General features: G+C 41.4%; 3 protein-coding genes across 6 annotated transcripts; 2 read left to right on the forward strand and 1 right to left on the reverse strand.

Annotated features, from left to right (window-relative positions):
- The first annotated feature begins 1,509 nt into the window (after positions 1-1,509).
- LOC122413146 (uncharacterized) lies at positions 1,510-2,426 on the forward strand. Its single transcript, XM_043423312.1, has 3 exons — positions 1,510-1,651; positions 1,739-1,939; positions 2,139-2,426. Exons 1-3 carry the CDS (start codon positions 1,547-1,549, stop codon positions 2,424-2,426), a joined length of 594 nt encoding a protein of 197 aa, XP_043279247.1. The 5' UTR covers positions 1,510-1,546.
- LOC122413458 (uncharacterized) lies at positions 2,424-9,556 on the reverse strand. 4 transcript variants are annotated; one of them, XM_043423811.1, is made up of 3 exons: positions 9,016-9,556; positions 5,229-5,690; positions 2,424-4,127 (listed from the first exon to the last, which is right to left on the reverse strand). In XM_043423811.1, exons 1-3 carry the CDS (start codon positions 9,112-9,114, stop codon positions 3,459-3,461), a joined length of 1,230 nt encoding a protein of 409 aa, XP_043279746.1. In that variant the 5' UTR covers positions 9,115-9,556; the 3' UTR covers positions 2,424-3,458. The 4 variants fall into 4 exon arrangements, with proteins under 4 accessions (XP_043279746.1, XP_043279750.1, XP_043279748.1 ...); XM_043423815.1 differs by lacking the exon at positions 9,016-9,556 and adding an exon at positions 8,340-8,348; XM_043423813.1 differs by lacking the exon at positions 9,016-9,556 and adding an exon at positions 7,215-7,662.
- Positions 9,557-12,286: 2,730 nt separating this feature from the next.
- Positions 12,287-15,759, forward strand: LOC122413460 (U-scoloptoxin(01)-Cw1a-like). Its single transcript, XM_043423817.1, has 4 exons — positions 12,287-12,556; positions 12,795-12,866; positions 14,887-15,111; positions 15,224-15,759. The coding sequence occupies exons 2-4, from the start codon at positions 12,795-12,797 to the stop codon at positions 15,299-15,301; spliced, it is 375 nt and encodes a 124-aa protein (XP_043279752.1). The 5' UTR covers positions 12,287-12,556; the 3' UTR covers positions 15,302-15,759.
- The last annotated feature ends 782 nt before the right edge of the window (positions 15,760-16,541 follow it).

A 16,541-nucleotide genomic window follows, 5' to 3' on the forward strand; every position in this document is an offset into this window, starting at 1 on the left:
AACGTCATAAATTAGTTAAGTAAACTAATTTACAGGGTCTTTAATTATCGAGGCGAGCGAGAAGATTTTATGAAAAATGTAAAATTGTTGAAATAATTGTATCTTCGCATCCAACCACGACGTATCAATATTCTAGCCAATTTAATCGATTTTAAGATTAGCGGGTATCAAATACGACAATTGTCATGAAAATGAAAGGTGCAATCAACTATTTATGCTTTTTCATAATAAAAGTTGTTCCAAAAAATCAACGTGGACGTTTGTTTTTTTCCTACAATCGATATCTCGATTGTCAGATAAATGAAGAATCAGGCATTCAGAAATTTTGTAATTATTCACGTCCGAAGGAATTTAAGAATTAATAGGAGCGACGCGCGGAGAACAACGATGCATCTGGAAGTGGTAAAAAATCTCTCCGTGTCTTGAATTCGGTTTGCCTTGTCATGACTCGTCCTTGTGACTTCGGGGGCATAGCCAAACTCCCAAACGATCTTTCGTATTCTTCGACATCCACGTGGAAATACGTTTTGAATGTTTAACAGGTCCTCAGATATTTTCATTCGTCATTGAAGGTTGAATGGATGAAAAAATGGCAATTATATTCATGTTTTTTTCAAAGAAAAATGACTTTTTTCCATCGTTATTTAGAGAAGCGTCTTTCTCCGAGCACTCGTCGGACACCTTTGAAAACGTGTCGTCCCGTGAGCTCAACGAATATATCGGTTCGATCGGCGTCCTCCTCAACGATTCTGTTCGCGTGCCGATCGTTGCAAAAATATTTTGCGATTAAACGACGAAACTATACGAAATTAAAATCCCTTTATTTGCATCCGGCCTTCGTCGTGTCGATCGAGACGACGCAGAAACATTCAGCACCAGTCTCGCTTCGACTCGAAATAAAGAAAATTTCGTTTCACCTCGAAGGACGACGAGTACCAGAGCATCGGAGATGTTCTCGTTTCGATCAAATTTTTCAAGGCTATTAAAAACGAAAGATTGATCTATCGGCAAACTTCAGAGGTCAAATTTCAGCGTTCAAATTTTGTCGTAGGGAAAAATGGTTCATAAGAATCTCCGCTCTTGATCCTCGTACTTTCACCCGATTGCCTTCAATTTTTTCCAAATCGTTTGAATTTTCATTCTTTTTCCATGGATCGCGATAAAAATCAGCAGAGAGGCACGAACTTTGGGAGCGAGTGGGGGCGATGAATTTGCATCGGGCCTTCAAGAGTCCCGGGGCGGAATGACGTTGCACAGATGCGCCTGGAGACTTACGTCTGGGATGGTCATTGGCAAGACGAAAACGTGATTGAATTACCGATCGTGGCGAACGGGCGAAATCGTCATTCATACGAAATTCAAGATCGTTTGTTCGAGAGTTTGCTATAAAACACCCCACGAAATATCGAAGCATCAGTTCTCGCTGAATCTTCGTTGCGAGATTAAGAGAAAAGAGTGACAAACCGAACCGATTCAATAGATTTTACGACAAAAAAATAAATAGACTCGATCGTTGATTCGTTGATAAGAGAAAAGTAGAGGAAAAATGTTTCGTCTTCAAGTTTTGACGTTTCTGTTCATCGCGGTGTTCGTCGTGGGCTTGGCTCTGCCTCAACAGCCAAAAAACAAGCGACCAACACCGGTATTCAAAGTAAGTTAATAACCCAAGAGAATAAAAAACATCTTGAGCGAAAAATCTCGAATCGTGTTCCTCAAAATCTAACGTTTTTCCGCTAAGCAAACGCTCGGACTCGAGTTGCCGAACAACGCAACCTCCATAAGGGAAAATATAGTCGACACGTTCTCCTGCGAGGGCAGAATTTATGGTTATTATGCTGACATCGAGAACGAGTGTCAAATCTTCCACGTTTGTATGCCACAGGCACGAGGATCCTCCAGATGGAGTTTCATTTGTCCTGCTGAAACAGTTTTCAATCAAGTAAAGTATTGCTCAATTGCACAAATAGTACATTTTTCGAGAGACAAAACGAATTCAAAGACTTTTTCATATTTTTTTTTCTTTTTTTTTTTTTACATATCCGCTCAAAATCTTATTAATCCGAGAAATGAATTTTTGCTTTCTCGTCAATCACCCTGAGGCCGATATCGGTTGATTAATCGAGTATGATATTTCAAAGGAAACTTTCGTTTGCACCCGAACCGAGAATTCAATTCCCTGCGAAGAATCGGATCAGTACTACGTGTTGAACGAGGACATCGGTAAAGTGGAAGAGGAGGGAGAGGAGACGGATATCGGTGACTTGGGGCAAGCCCCACCGACGCCGTTCACGCGAGTTTTTCGTCGGGGTAAAAGTCGCAGAGTAAACGATTCGACGGAGAGCAGTACTCCGGAGGTGGCGTCGTCGACGGTGGCGACGACGAGGAACGCGAGGATTTTATCAAGAGAAAAATCCAGACAGGAGTAAAGTGACGCAAGACGGATTATTCATTATTGAAATTGCTCCAACGAGCAATAAGTATAACATCAGCGAGTATCGAGGAGAGATAAACGTCGAGCGAATATGATTTAAACACATGGTACGATAATAATTAATAATATAACGATATACAAAGAAAAAAAAATTGGGCAGATTAAAACGAAATACGATGAAGGAGTTTTAGCAGAGCACGCGCACGCAAGCGATATTAAACACAAATGTCCCAAGCCTCGGATCGAATATTCGAGAAATTCGTGCTCGTCATTCGTGCCACGAAGCACGTTCAATATACAAACGACTAAATTATTGTAAATATAATAAAATTAAAGCCTTTGATGAAAAATTTTCACAACTGATCGGTTTTGAGCTGTACAATCGATTGATATGTGTCGATATATTGGTTCGTCGAAACACCTTGATTAGCCTACGAAAAGAAAAACGCGTGCGCGCACACACGCACAAGTGAAACACACGCAGATACACACGGAAAACGAAAAAAAAGCGATTTGAAAAGTGGACGAATCGCGGTGCAATATCCAAAACCCGTTTCGATTCGCGCCCCAATCTCAGAAGTAAAAGCGTCCGGCAGTTACCGCCGACGTATTTCTTCGACACACTCTATTCGGTATCTTTGGATAACTAGCCATCTTGGTAGCGGTGAAATAAACATTTGTGTTCGAAAAAAAATAGAATTTTCGAAAACAAGGCGTTTCACCGCGTGATAACCATTCTCGATATATCTATAAATGTACATTTCTTTAACTGGCCTCTCCTATTTACAGACTCGGTCGCACTCACACTCACGCTCGTAAATAAGTTTATAAAACGACGATATATGTACAGAGGAATCTTCCGCGATGGTTTTCTCACGATCGCAACGCCGCATTTGTGCGCTAATAAAATTCTAATACTGCACGAAAGCGTATTAAACATGTGGGCATAAAACAGTGATAAAATTTAACGAATAATAGACAATATTTAGAAGCGATAAAACGACGGATAGATTTTCTTTCGCGGTGCTTAAGCCTCCGAATCGAGGTTTAGATCCGTTTCTATCTCTTCGGGGCTACGGAGATCGATGGCGAATCTTTTTTTCACTATTTCGTTCGTCTCATTATTAGCTTTCCCCATAGTTTTGACGCTCTGCGAATAAATTTGAAAGGCAGCCGCGAGCCCGTAAGTCAATTGTCTCGCGTGGTGCTTCGACTCGCAGACAAAAGCGTGGCACTCGAAGGGCGAAACGCGACGAAAGTTGCCATTGTCGCGCACAACTATCATCGAAAAAACGCGGGTGTATACGAGATCTTGGACTCCGTAGGAGATCGACTCGATCGGATAAGTCTTCGATATTCCGGCCTCGAACTTGCGCTTTCCGAGCGGAAGAAGCGACACTCCGTCCTCCGAAACTACCAGCTTCACCAGCGGCAATATCGTGTCCGGAGGCAACGATTTCGCTGATGCTACCATGTTGTCGACCGGCTTACGCGTGTGCTTTATTCCCCAGAGACCACGCGCGTCGTGCGATCCCAAATACTTGACTTGGAAGACCTGGGGCAATTCGGTTGAACCCTCGAATACGTTGTTGTCGATCGATAGCTTTGACAATTTGCTGGACAGCGTTTTCTTCTCGCTTCTCGATGACAGCGGCGTTCTCGTCTCGGTCCTCATTTTATTCTCCGACTGCTTTTCCTGTCAATAGAAAACCTTTGACTGAGTCTGCTGAATTTATAATCAACAAATCTTCTATGATTAATAAATTGTTCATTTTTATTATTTTTCACGTTATTCCTATGGATTATTTATTGAATGGGAACGAAATTGACGAAATATATACTGCATCGTGTATTGACGCTGAGGCGCCTTAAGGAGGGTGGCTACGTTCGTCAAATTGATAAGAAATTGATCAAATTTGGCGATAGTGTTCTTCAACATCAAGTGCGAAGACACAATTTTTTTTTAAATTTTCTTCTGCTTAGTTATCGAGTAATTACGCATTAAAGCAGATTTCTTATGCCCGGAATGTATACCTATATATATGGAAATGCTATGCTTATACACATGAACTTTAGTGATCAATTACTCGATAACTGTACAGAAGAAAAATCTTAAAAAATTTGTATTGTCAAATTTAACTCTAAAGAATATGTTCACCAAATTTTATTAAATTCTTATCATTTTGAAATTTTTAATGTATTTTACATGGTTTAGCATGGCAACATTGTATCGTCCCTAGCCACCCTCCTTAAGATTCACTCGATTTGTCCGTTAGAGTGCAAAATTTGGAACAGACGCAGCAGCATTTGGAGCCAGCAAAAAAAAACGCTGGCGACGAAATATTTTGTTTAAACTAAACATCTGAATGAACGAAACGTTCGATTTTTATTTTTAGCTTCACTCGCGACGGTCTCTCTGTATACACACATGCTCGCTTCGGCTCGGATGTATTCGAAAGGAAAACAAGTTACGCAATTTGAGTAATTGAAGAAAGACAATGTCGCGAGTCTCATCGAATAACACCGTTAACGCACGAGCGGAGGAATGCAATTCTCACCTGTCACTATATATTCTCGGATTTTTCACACCCAAAGAAATTCCATTTTATTCTCTACTCCCAGCATCGCTGCTGCGTCTGCATTCGAATAGTACGATATTCATTGAAAAATTATGTGTTTTTTCACGTCACTGGATATTATCGCGATTTTTTGTTCTATTTGAAAAATTTCTTAAAAGTTTTCGAAAGAATGAAAAAAAAATATGTTGAAGCTCGTTAAAAAGAAAAGAAAAACTTACGGTCTCGTTATTTTCGGCTTGTTTATCTAGACTCTTGTCCTCGCGTGGTTCCGATGATTGAGTTTGAACTTTGAGATGATATTCGACGACGTTCGGTATGTTCGGGGTTTGACGATTGACTGAGGTCTCGGTTTGGCACGACGATCGTTTGTTGGCCTCCTCGGTTCCGGTTTCCGGTGTGCGCTTCTCGTCGTCGGCGCTGCTGTTGTTTCTCCCATCTACCTCGTGACTGGACACGCCCTCGGACTCGTCCGGTATAACTGACCCACCGTCATCAACGTTCTTTTTGCGGCCCGTGCCCTCAGCACCTGCCGAACGCTTATTTTCATCCCCCAGTTTTTTGCCATTCTCATCGGCCAGTAATCCAATTTCCTCTTTGGCTTCACAGTCTTTCAGCACTTTTCGCAAAACGCTCTCCTCTCTTTTCGTAAACCCGAAATCCTCGTCTTCCATCTTTTCCAACTGAAATAGTAACGTTTTTTTTTTTTTTTTTTTTTTTTTCAACAACAACTCATGCTCCAATTTAGTGGAAATCGAAATTTAACGCTTTTTAACCAGTGATTTCGTGACCTTTGCGTCGTTCGAAAAAAAAACAAGAAACTTATTGTAATTATTATTATCCATTTGTTAGATTGATTAATAAAAAATGAGTTACGTTTCATTAAATTATTGAAATAATCATCCTCGTTGAGCGAGAGATCCGCAAAGACTAAATCCATCTCGTCTCGCGCGTCGCTCACCGATAACACGAGAGCTACCTGATACCGTCTCACTCGAAATAATCGCTTTCGTTCTTATCTCTCTTATTCTTCTACGTCACAATTTTGATTTGCGACTTAAGCTGAATTCAGGAGATACGATAAAACCGTATTTTCATCATTTGCATTATTTCTTTCGAGCAACAAATATTCGTTGATCGTTGAATTTCACGGATGCAGCCTCGTACAAATTACACGTAAGGAAAAATACACATTCGAAATAGTTTTAATCGCTCAAGGTGTTGAAAAGAATTTTCTGGAGTCGGGGAAAAAAAAACGGACATTTTCGACAAAGAATTACAGGGCAGGTGGAATGAAATACAACCTCGCACTCTTTGAAACACGATTATGTTCGTCATGCTCGGTAGATTCCCCCCCCCCCCCCCCTCCGCGGCCCTCCGGCCCGTTCCGTCCCGTTCACTGAAAATCCTGCATTTTTATCGTTCCTTTAATTATAAAAACAAGCTGTGGGATCACCGGTTTATTATGCATTCACCTGTGAACGGAATGTTCGAACGCGAGTGAAAAATTCAGCGAACCGTTCGATTGAACTTTGGATCGATTTAGTAATCGACCGTTCGATCAATTTTCGAGAGAAAAAAAGTCATAATATCGTGCAGGAACGAGACTCGATTGCCACGAATAATGGATTCAAAAGAAGGAATTATTGCAATAAAATAATCAAAAATCTTTCGTTTAAATTTGAATCGAGTTTTCGTTTAAAAAAAAAAAAATGAGAAATTGCTCACATTCAGTGACGTTAAAGTGCATCGTGGCGTTAAATTAAGAGGAAGGGAAGATAATAATAACAGCAGTCGAAGTGGGGATAGGATGAGACGGGGGGGGCGGGGGAAAGAACCGGAAACCAGCTGTCGGGCGTCGAGCACGTGCTGCACCTTGCACCTGACCACTTTTATGTGCCTTCCAAGCTCCTTCTTCTCGCTTTTTTGCCTCCTTTCTACCTCTCTTTTTCCTCGGCCCTGTACGAACGTTAAACCTTTAGTCTTGCCCTTCGTAACCGTTATTCAAGCACATGTGGTCCGTCGGGCGATTGGTCGTCGTGAAAAAAAGGCGAATTCCGGGTTAATTAAGCAGCGCAACTCGCCGGTTGATTCGAGAGATCGTATCACACTTTACTTGTCAAAAAATAAAAAATCAACAAAAATGACAAAACGCTCAATTATGCAAGAACAAGAAAAAACCTATTCTCGTTGCTTTTTTTACTCACCGCTGTTCAAATGGCGAGCGCGATCGATCGTTTTTTTCGCGCATTAAACAAAAATCTTCGACGTTCGCAACGCGATTGATAATATTTCTGATCAATTGGTTTCTATCGTTACATAATGTTAATTGGAAGGATTTATCACGAGCTATATGAGCAGGGTACAAGCATGATTGTTCACAGGGAAGTAGAGTTGATGTAAAAATATAATCCGCGCACCGGGTCAGGAAATGAGTCAGGTGCTGAACCGACGATTATACAAAACGTGTTTCTCATTATTATGCACTGTCCGTTACAGGTGTAAGGAAGTAAGAGGTGAGTGTATTTTAAATGAATTCCCAAGCCGAGTGAGCTATTTCAAAACGAACTATTCGAAACTGAGTATCAACCAAAATCAAATTATTCATTCCGATTTTTTTGGCTCGAGATTACTTCAACAATCGTATTGAAAAAAAAAAAAAAAAAAAAAAAAAACAACGATTTTCTTTTACTCAGGCCGCGTAAAGTGCTCGCGTATACACCTGTCGCTCGTCGACTCCCACGAAATTCGAACGCTCGCGATCTTATAAAAACGCTTCGAAATTATGAGATTTCCGGCGGTGCATATGTTTTTGCATCGTTAATGATACAATTGTCCAAACGATGAGAAGTCATCGATGGAATCAAAACAACATATGAATTTGTTTGTTTGAAAATACGAAAAACGGTAATTTCCTGACGCGTTGAAACCCTGTCCCGGAAGTATTTGCATCGCGCCATAAATCTCTCGTTGGTCCCAGTGAAAAATAACGCGAAATAATAATAATCGTGCGGAGAAACAAACAAAAAGGGGCATTTCGACACTGAAAATAAAAGTGCAACGAACCGTACGAGATGACTCTGTCACGCACGATGGAACGCATTGTATTCCATATTTTTATGTCCAGTATACAATCTATTTATTTGTTATGAGCGACTAGCGTGTGACGTCGTTTGTTTAATTTATAACTCGTTGAGCGTACACCACATCCGCGAAAGGAACGACACACATGTCCGTACATCGGCTACGTTGAAATTCCTTCGTTTTATTTTCATCTCGAGTCTTCGTGTCTGTGTTTCATATATAGGCGTGCCACAAAATGTAACAATTACCGAGGATGCAGGAAGTGACGGAGAAGAAGAGTAAACTCTGGCGGTGTTGGGAGGGACGCGAAACGACCGACCGGAAGTTCCTCGCACTGGCGTCCCACTCGTCTCTTTGTATCGGCACCGATGCGTGCCCTTTTACCGGCAACGGGGGCGAGCGTAGATCGATCGACGCGGCGGTTGATCTCTTTTTTTATCTTTATTATCCCGTAAATTTGAGAAGAAGGATATTTTTATGAGATTGCTTCTAAAAGCCTGAGTAATGAGTCGGTGCGGAAATAAGGTGCGAACAGAATGCGAATGCGGCGATCGTCGGAAACGCGCATTGGCGCAGCGGCGGGGACCGCGGATATGGAAATATGAAAGGAAAGCCTGGCCCGCGTCGACTCGAGGGCCTCGAGGCCCCAATTATCCGGAAATACTTGTACTCGAAAGGTAGCAGCGTCGATAAAGAATCACCGAGTTCAGGGCCTCCCGAGCGATCAATAGCCAAGTGTAAACTCTTGCCTAGAATCTCGTGTCGGTGTCCACGGCCGTGATACCGCTAAGAAATTCCTCGCCCGGCCTGCTCCCCTCCACGCTCGACAGAGCGCTTTCCATAAACAATATAGCGCGGGTTAAGATGAGAGTGGGTCTGACGGGCCTCGCGCGCGATTGGTCCCGGGGAAAGGGAACTTCGTACCTGCGGGCATGAGTCGCGCGAGCGACGGATCTTCGTGCTCCTCTTGCGTCGCGGCCACATAACACTTATTTGGACGAGGTCCGTGCCCCTTCTTCTCATCAACGACAATTCGGCCCGACGAGGGGGCCTTGTGGGCCCCGCGGAATAAGATCAACTCGGATATTGCGTGCGTGCTGGCGCTGCAATCGAAAATACGAGCGAGCAACTTTCTCGGTACGCTGAGGCCCAGAAATAGTTTTTTGGGCCCGCATCGAAGGGCTCACCGAGGCCACCTATTCGAAAAGCTGTGCTTCCGAGGCCCCGTCACCTTTCGGATCTTCTCACCACATTCCCTGAGCCTCGTCGACGTATCAGGTCCGATCGTCTAGGTTTATCTCTTAAACAGAGTATTGTTCGTCGCGTTACGCACTTTCTTTTCTTTGTTATCGCTCCTCATTTCGGGCCTTGCCATATCCATAGAAATTATGAATTATTTATAATCCCTGCACGTATCCCGAGTTTCCTTATTCTCGCTGGTGTTTATCGGCCGACCGGCTTGCGTGATGCGTCTCGCGGTGCTGCGTGCCGGTAACTGCGTTGGCTGAATGTGGCACACCGACTACGCTAGTAAACGCGACACTACGACGAGAGGAGCGAGAAACGAGAGGAACAAAAAGTTGGCGTTCTATCAGTGCTCAGATCCCGGCGGGGCCGGGGGCTTCTCGCTACTGATATAGAGCCACGGATTCGATGAATTTCGTGCGATCGTATTTGGATCGACAATAAAAGATGATGAGTTTATTCATGAGAATATCGTTGCTGGTAATAAAATAGAGCGAAGAAGAAAAATGAGGAAAAAAAACGTCGGCGAAGTATCGCTTACGCAATGGCAACGAAATTTGAAACGATAAATGAAATTTACTGCGATTCAATGAGTGCCTTTTTGCAAAGAAGATGATATTTGAATGGATATTTTTGTGTTTCCCCAACTGCTCTTGGAAGCAATTAAATTACGTGAGCACCTATAATTGCTGGTCGCTCGCGCATTTAAGGATTTTTATCATTCATCAAAATTGTATCAATGGTTTCTTAACGGTATAATAAAAATTAGACAAGTTTTACGATTCGCCGGAAAGAATTGAGATTTTGTAAAAGCGTCGAACGGCATGATATAATTACTGGGAAGAACGATCTTACGAAAGTAACCGACACCCTGGGCTCGAATCGCCAAGCACAATTCCCACGCGCGAAAGATACTCGCGCGATTATCGCTCCTTTTCGTTTCAACCGAAATTATAATTACGGTCATTCTTAACAAATTAAGAAAATTCTTCTGCTCCAATTCCTTTAGGAACTCGCGGATGCAGGCAAAGATCACACACGAATCGGCATTTCGGAATCTCCACTTATTCGTCATCGAATTTGTTGAAAAAATGATAAAAAATAAACGAATAAAAAACATTTTTTGAACCGCTTTGACACAATATTCATTCCCATAATCGTCGTTTTTACAATCACTGCGATTCTTATCGCAAACTGTCTCAATATTCATTTATTTATCAACCGTTATTATTATATTTATAATTTTTATAGAAAGGAAAGAAATGTAACAGTGTAACAATACGACAAACGTCTCACGGGATCGCGCAACTTGGACGATCTCATCCCGTCTCGTCATACTTTTAACATCAACAATAAAATCACGAAGTGGAATTGTGAATTTACGTCGAGTTTCGTGTGCCTCGATATTTAATTAACGAGTCGGGGCTACGGAATTCATTTAATTTCCCACCGCGAGATTGTTGCAGCCACGCTGAATTTATTTCTGACTACTATTTTATTCTTTCGTTACGGAATTCTCCCATTTTTTTTTCTCCCTCGTAATACAATGGTCAGTGAAAATATTTATGGTGAATCAATCAGCTCGAGAAAAATAGAAATTCGGATTCTTCTTCGTCGCAAACCCGTTATCTTTTTATTCCATCCTGCGCTCGTTTTTCGAAACAAGAAAACGGGCGAAAAAAGAACAAAATCTTTTCCACGATATCGGACGATCGCCGAGGATGATGGACGAATCTTTAATTTTTTCTCCTCGAGATCTCATTTCGATGATAAAACAAAATCTCCGGAAAGATCGCGTTGAAATTCATGCACGTGGCACTTAACTCTGCTCTTCTTCTTATCGCATCAATTCTCTTCTGCTTTAACAAGGCGACGGAGCATATTTTCGAAATTTTTTTGGGAATTACCAAAGACTGCGTAGAGTAAATGAGAATAAATTAACATCACATTTTTGGAATCCTGCGAGTCGTTCCTTTTCCAAGCAATATGTTGTGTCATTTTTTTGTGAGAATCTTACACGGTCCTGGTTGATACTATTGCTCGAGACGAAAGAAATTAATTCATTATCCGCACCAACAATAACGAAGTATTCTATTTGACGTTAATTTGGTTAGAAGCTAATTAATCATTTTCTTCATCTATACCGAAGCAGTTGATTCATCCATTTGCTCGTTTATTCTCGTATCAGTTGTAACGAAATTCAACAAATATAATTAAAAAGAGAAATTTTGTTACGCAGGAAGATTCAATTATACGCGCTGAATATGAGAAGAAATGACAAAAAAATTCCTCGATGGCAGATGGATTAATGAGATTGGGATGAAACTCATTAGCGAATAATATAATGTTTCGAAAATTGATCGAACGATTATTTGAACAACGAATATTTTCAAATTAGAAAATATAAAAATAAGAAGATGATTTCATCAGCGAACGATGCTCCGGAGAATCGATCGAACATAGCCGCATTGGAATTTTTCAATGGCATGGGCAAAAGTCTTGGAAGAAAAAAGTAACGATAAACGAATTGTTACTTTTTGTTTATTTAGATGAAAGAAAAGATCGGTACGGTGGTGATTAACATATATTGGCACAGTGGAATTGACCGAGTGTAACGAAGATGCGTTCACCCTCTAATGAGCTCGGTGTGCCCAGGCACCGGGGAACTATTACGACCAAGTGTATTTTCACGGCTGTAAGAGCACCGAGGATTGCGCAATTGGTAACTAGCATGAAGATCCCCCGACTCCCACTTTCCGCAACAATGAAAAATAGTGGGGAGCACGTTCGTGTGTTAACTCACGCCGGATTGTTTCGTGATACGTTTTTCTTATTTTTTTTCTTCTTCTTAGCCTTTTTTTCTTCGCAGCTGTAACACGAGAGAGGAGTGAGATGTGGGGGCGTGAATTTGGTGGGGTGTTGCATCTCTGCTGTGGGAGCCCCAAGACCGAGGTTCTCTCAGCTCTTCTCCCCGGAGCATCTCAGGCTTACCTCATCTATATATACCAAACAACACAACACTTTGGCAAACATCTTGCAAAGATTACTCCTACGAGAAGCCTCGTCGCGTTTACTCCTAATCCCTCATTAAAATCGACGCTGCATATCCCAAAAACGACGAAGAAAACTCCGCTTTTCGCTCGATCGAAACTTCCCAATTGGATCGATGAACGGGATACTTCATTAGTGAAGGAATTTGCGGATTACATTGATCCTCAAGGTGGGTCAAAAGCATTTCTCGATAATCATATTGTTCCATATCGTATGGCTAGAAAAATTTCAATTTCTCCAATCGTTATTTCATCCCGATGAAAATTCGCTACGCTGATTATCTCACGTACATTGACTCTTCGGGAACCCATCAAATTTTTTCTTTTTTCCATGTCGATCGACCTGATTCATCCGCATATTTAATCCGCAGTGAAAGTTTGCCGAAAATCGTTGAATTTTGTTCACAGATGATTTCAAGGTATCAATTGGTCTGCGGAGCTGTGCTCGTCGGTTTGGCGTTGCTCTACCAGACAATGGCGGTGAGTGAAAATTAATCTCGTTTCTCCGATCGGTATTGCGAGACGTTCGGGGGTGCGTGGATTGCGTGAATTCACACATGATAATGATGACGATGTAACGAGTGAAAAAATTGCGAAACGACGAGAATTTTCGTGACACGGATTGAGAAGAAAGCAGCTGAAAGGCGTGTATCGCGGGGCCACCGGTGCATACCATCCTCGAATGAATCCGCGCGTTCATGTGCGTGTGTTAATTCATCGTAAGCAAACGTGATAATTGTGTTATGTTATGCCATTGTTTTTTTTTTCTTTTCGAACATTTCATTCGTATTGTAGCTGATGTTTTTCCAAATTTCATATTATGCATGTATATTTATGCGCGAACTCGCGGACGAGTTTCTCACGGTTTATCGCGCAACAATGACAGCTGAGCGAAACGTATCTGGCATCTTTCCTCGCGTGAGCCCGGAGCGTTGATTCATTAATTATGATCAAACGGTGAGGTAACATCGAGCCATTTCATCCTTTCATTATGTTCATCAGTTGTAGAAATCCAAAATTTCACATTTTACTCGTTACTTTTCGGTGAAACCCTCGGATCTTTTCCTGCTCGCTTTATTGCGAAAAGTCTAGAACTGAACGAGCAGAGATTGGCAAAAAGAAATTGCGCACCAATAGTTGACAAAAAATTTCATTTCGAAACTCGTGAAATCACGGATTTTCAAAAGCTTCGAAATCGATCTCGTTTAACCGTCTTTTTGACGCGCGGGATCGATTGCGCAACGCACGCGCCGAGTTTTTATGGGGGGGCTCGTAAGATTTGTCGGTTATTCACGATCGTTCGAGGATGATAAAAAAAAAAAAATATATGTGCGGATGTGGGGCAGGGAGAGTCGAAGATCGGTATGAAAAAAAAGGGGGAAAAACATAAAGGTGAAAGATATCTGCCACAAAGAGTCCGTACGGAGATGCGCATCCGCTTCGTCGGCAAAACAATGTACCTCGACTTCCGGTCAGTCATCGACACGGCCATACGCGGTCTGGACATTGTCCAGGACTCGCTGGATGGTTAACTCGCGATATCGTCTCTATGGTGCAATATTGTATGACCCACGCTAGCGTCCGTTCAAAAAAAAAACCTCATTCTCTGTACAGAGCCTCTTCACTAATTACGTAAAACAAACCCATGAATTTTCATAATGACGCGCAGAAAAATTTATGTTTTTATACCATCGTCCATCGTTCGTGTCGATTAAGAGCATGGATCGGTATGTCGCAACTGTGAGTGCGAGAGAGATAGCTGCAAATTTTGAAATTGAAATTCTTTGACAGAGTTTGAGCGATTAAAAAAAGCCTGTGTCAGGCCATTTTTGCCATCGCCTGCGTAGGCTGACGGATCCTTTTTATGATCGGTTAAACTGTGCCAAAGAATTTCCATTTCGAAAATTCCAAGTGGGGTTAGTCGACTGATGCGTACTCTTAAAATGCTAATTACCCAAAAAAATTATCGACGAATCGAATTTTTCCGACTCTGATTTATCACTAAAACCATTATTAGGCAAAGTCAGCTCGTCGATAATAGCGATATACGATTTCGCGGGTACAGGGAAAAACAAAAATAAAAGAGGATTAATTAACGGTTTAGGAACAGTAAAAATTTATCAAAATATTGACGATATAATAACTGGACAAAAAACCGATGAAGATATGCTAAAAGGAAAAATGTACGAATATTGGGATCTTCGTTAAATCTTGGAAAAAAATATGAAAAATCTGCGATAGAAAGAATCCAAAATACAGTAGAAGGTCAATTTTTAAAAATTACTAAGAAGCAAATAATAGACGAAAATACAAACGAATTTATAGCAGCAATTGATGCTCTCAAAAGTGATGTAAATCAATTAGCAAACTTTCTAACTGAAATTTACAAGGGAACAATAAACCCCACGGTAATTTATTCACCCCAACAATTAACGAAATATTTATACTTTCGAAAAATTGGATATTTTGATATTTGTTTCGTTTTTTCAATATGTTTCAGCAAGTTGATGGTTATCGACCCGGAATCGACTATCCGATTTACAACACTGTGCCCTTAGGTCTTGCTTTTACGTGCCAAGGTAAATTGCCCGGTTACTACGCCGATCCGGAGACTCGATGTCAAGCCTGGCATTGGTGTTTGCCCAACGGTAGAATGTTTAGTTTTCTCTGTCCGAATGGCACGGTTTTCAGTCAAACTGTGAGGGTCTGCGATTGGTGGTTCAAGGTACTTGTAATTTTACATTGGAATTCAAAAAAATCGGGTTTCTCTTAGTTTCAACAGATTTTTTAAACTTTTGATGTTTTCTACTGATTTTCTCTTTTCTTCCTTTTGACAGGTCGACTGTGCGGACTCGCCGAGACTATACGGGGTGAATGACGACCTTTACAGAGACGCAAGAGGCAACAGAATATGATTGTAACATTTGAAATAAAGGCGATAAAAAAAGGGTAGCGAAAAAGATGAAAAATATTTCGTTTTTAAAGAAATTCTTATCGATCGGATTGGATCGGATGAGAAGCTTGAGTTACCGACGAGTTTTTTACGAAGATATTCCGCTTGTCGACGTTCTGTAAAAACGCTTCCTACTTAATCGACGAACGCCTGCGGCGGCAGCTTCGCGGACCTGCTCTCGCACCAGAAGAAAACTCCGGGTAAATTGGTCGATAAAAAGCCCAAAGCGTGAAGATTGATAATGAAGAGAATCGAGTACCACTTTGAATCGCAACAAAAAATTGAAAATCCTTTTTCTATCGATCATTTTTGAACCGTCATTTCGACACCTCAGCTTAGGACGCGATGCGCGCGATACGATTGACAATGTAAACTAATATTTTTTGACAAAATAAAATTCGATCTTTTGGCAAAGAGAAACTATCGATATAAATGAATCGCGGGTGATCGTAGCTGATAAATAATAAAATCGATCATTTCGATCGGAGATTAGAAGAGAATGAGACACACGGCTCGATGGATGTCGAGTACACACGTTGTTGGCAATTTCTTGGCACGATTGGGCAATAGAAAGTGAGTGGCCGAGAATCGGTGCGATCGCATGCTCAACCGATTCCCCGCCCCTCTTTCGACGTCTTTTCTCGTTAAACCGTGCCGAAATATCCCGGGCTGATACACTTTCGACAAAAACATTCAGCACACGCGCCAATTTTCATTCTTCATTGACCCGAATAAAAATCATTTGGCGACAAAAAGAGCGATTTTTGTGTGTTCAGAAAAATATAACTGTAACACGAAAGATGGGAATAAATTGTTTGGTAATGACGAAAATTTCGAACGTTCAGCGACGATTTCTCAGGGCGTAAAAGAAGAGACAAAAGATCGTAAAGTCGAAAAAATACTCGAAGAAGAATTTAGTGCGTTTGATTGAGCGAGGAGGGGGCACGCAGCCTTGAAGGGGCTACCGCCCTCGGGGAGTCTTTCGCTTCGTTATTTTCCTCTCGGTCGGGTATCGTACGCAAGAATTGAATGAAAAAAGCCGTGAAAAATGCGTGAAAAAAAGGTAAATGAAAAAAAAAAAGAAAAAAAAAACGATTCAAATGAGAGACTGGTCGTCCTTAAGGCCGCTCCGGGAAGAATCGTGGCGCCGAAGAAAGTCGTGACACACGTACAAAAACGAAAAGAACCAACGAAAGAAAAAG

Source organism: Venturia canescens, chromosome 7 (assembly GCF_019457755.1).
Source record: "Venturia canescens isolate UGA chromosome 7, ASM1945775v1, whole genome shotgun sequence".
Taxonomy (NCBI): Eukaryota; Metazoa; Arthropoda; class Insecta; order Hymenoptera; family Ichneumonidae; genus Venturia; species Venturia canescens.

Coding starts and splice junctions, on each gene's coding strand:
- LOC122413146 (XM_043423312.1), top strand. CDS start 1,547: ATGTTTCGTCTTCAAGTTTTGACGTTTCTGTTCATCGCGGTGTTCGTC. Junction 1,652..1,738: donor GACCAACACCGGTATTCAAA/GTAAGTTAATAA, acceptor TTTTCCGCTAAG/CAAACGCTCGGACTCGAGTT. Junction 1,940..2,138: donor CTGAAACAGTTTTCAATCAA/GTAAAGTATTGC, acceptor GATATTTCAAAG/GAAACTTTCGTTTGCACCCG.
- LOC122413458 (XM_043423811.1), bottom strand. CDS start 9,114: ATGAGAAGAAGGGGCACGGACCTCGTCCAAATAAGTGTTATGTGGCCG. Junction 5,691..9,015: donor CGCGCGACTCATGCCCGCAG/GTACGAAGTTCC, acceptor TTACTATTTCAG/TTGGAAAAGATGGAAGACGA. Junction 4,128..5,228: donor AAGCCGAAAATAACGAGACC/GTAAGTTTTTCT, acceptor TTCTATTGACAG/GAAAAGCAGTCGGAGAATAA.
- LOC122413460 (XM_043423817.1), top strand. CDS start 12,795: ATGATTTCAAGGTATCAATTGGTCTGCGGAGCTGTGCTCGTCGGTTTG. Junction 12,867..14,886: donor TGCTCTACCAGACAATGGCG/GTGAGTGAAAAT, acceptor AATATGTTTCAG/CAAGTTGATGGTTATCGACC. Junction 15,112..15,223: donor TCTGCGATTGGTGGTTCAAG/GTACTTGTAATT, acceptor TCCTTTTGACAG/GTCGACTGTGCGGACTCGCC.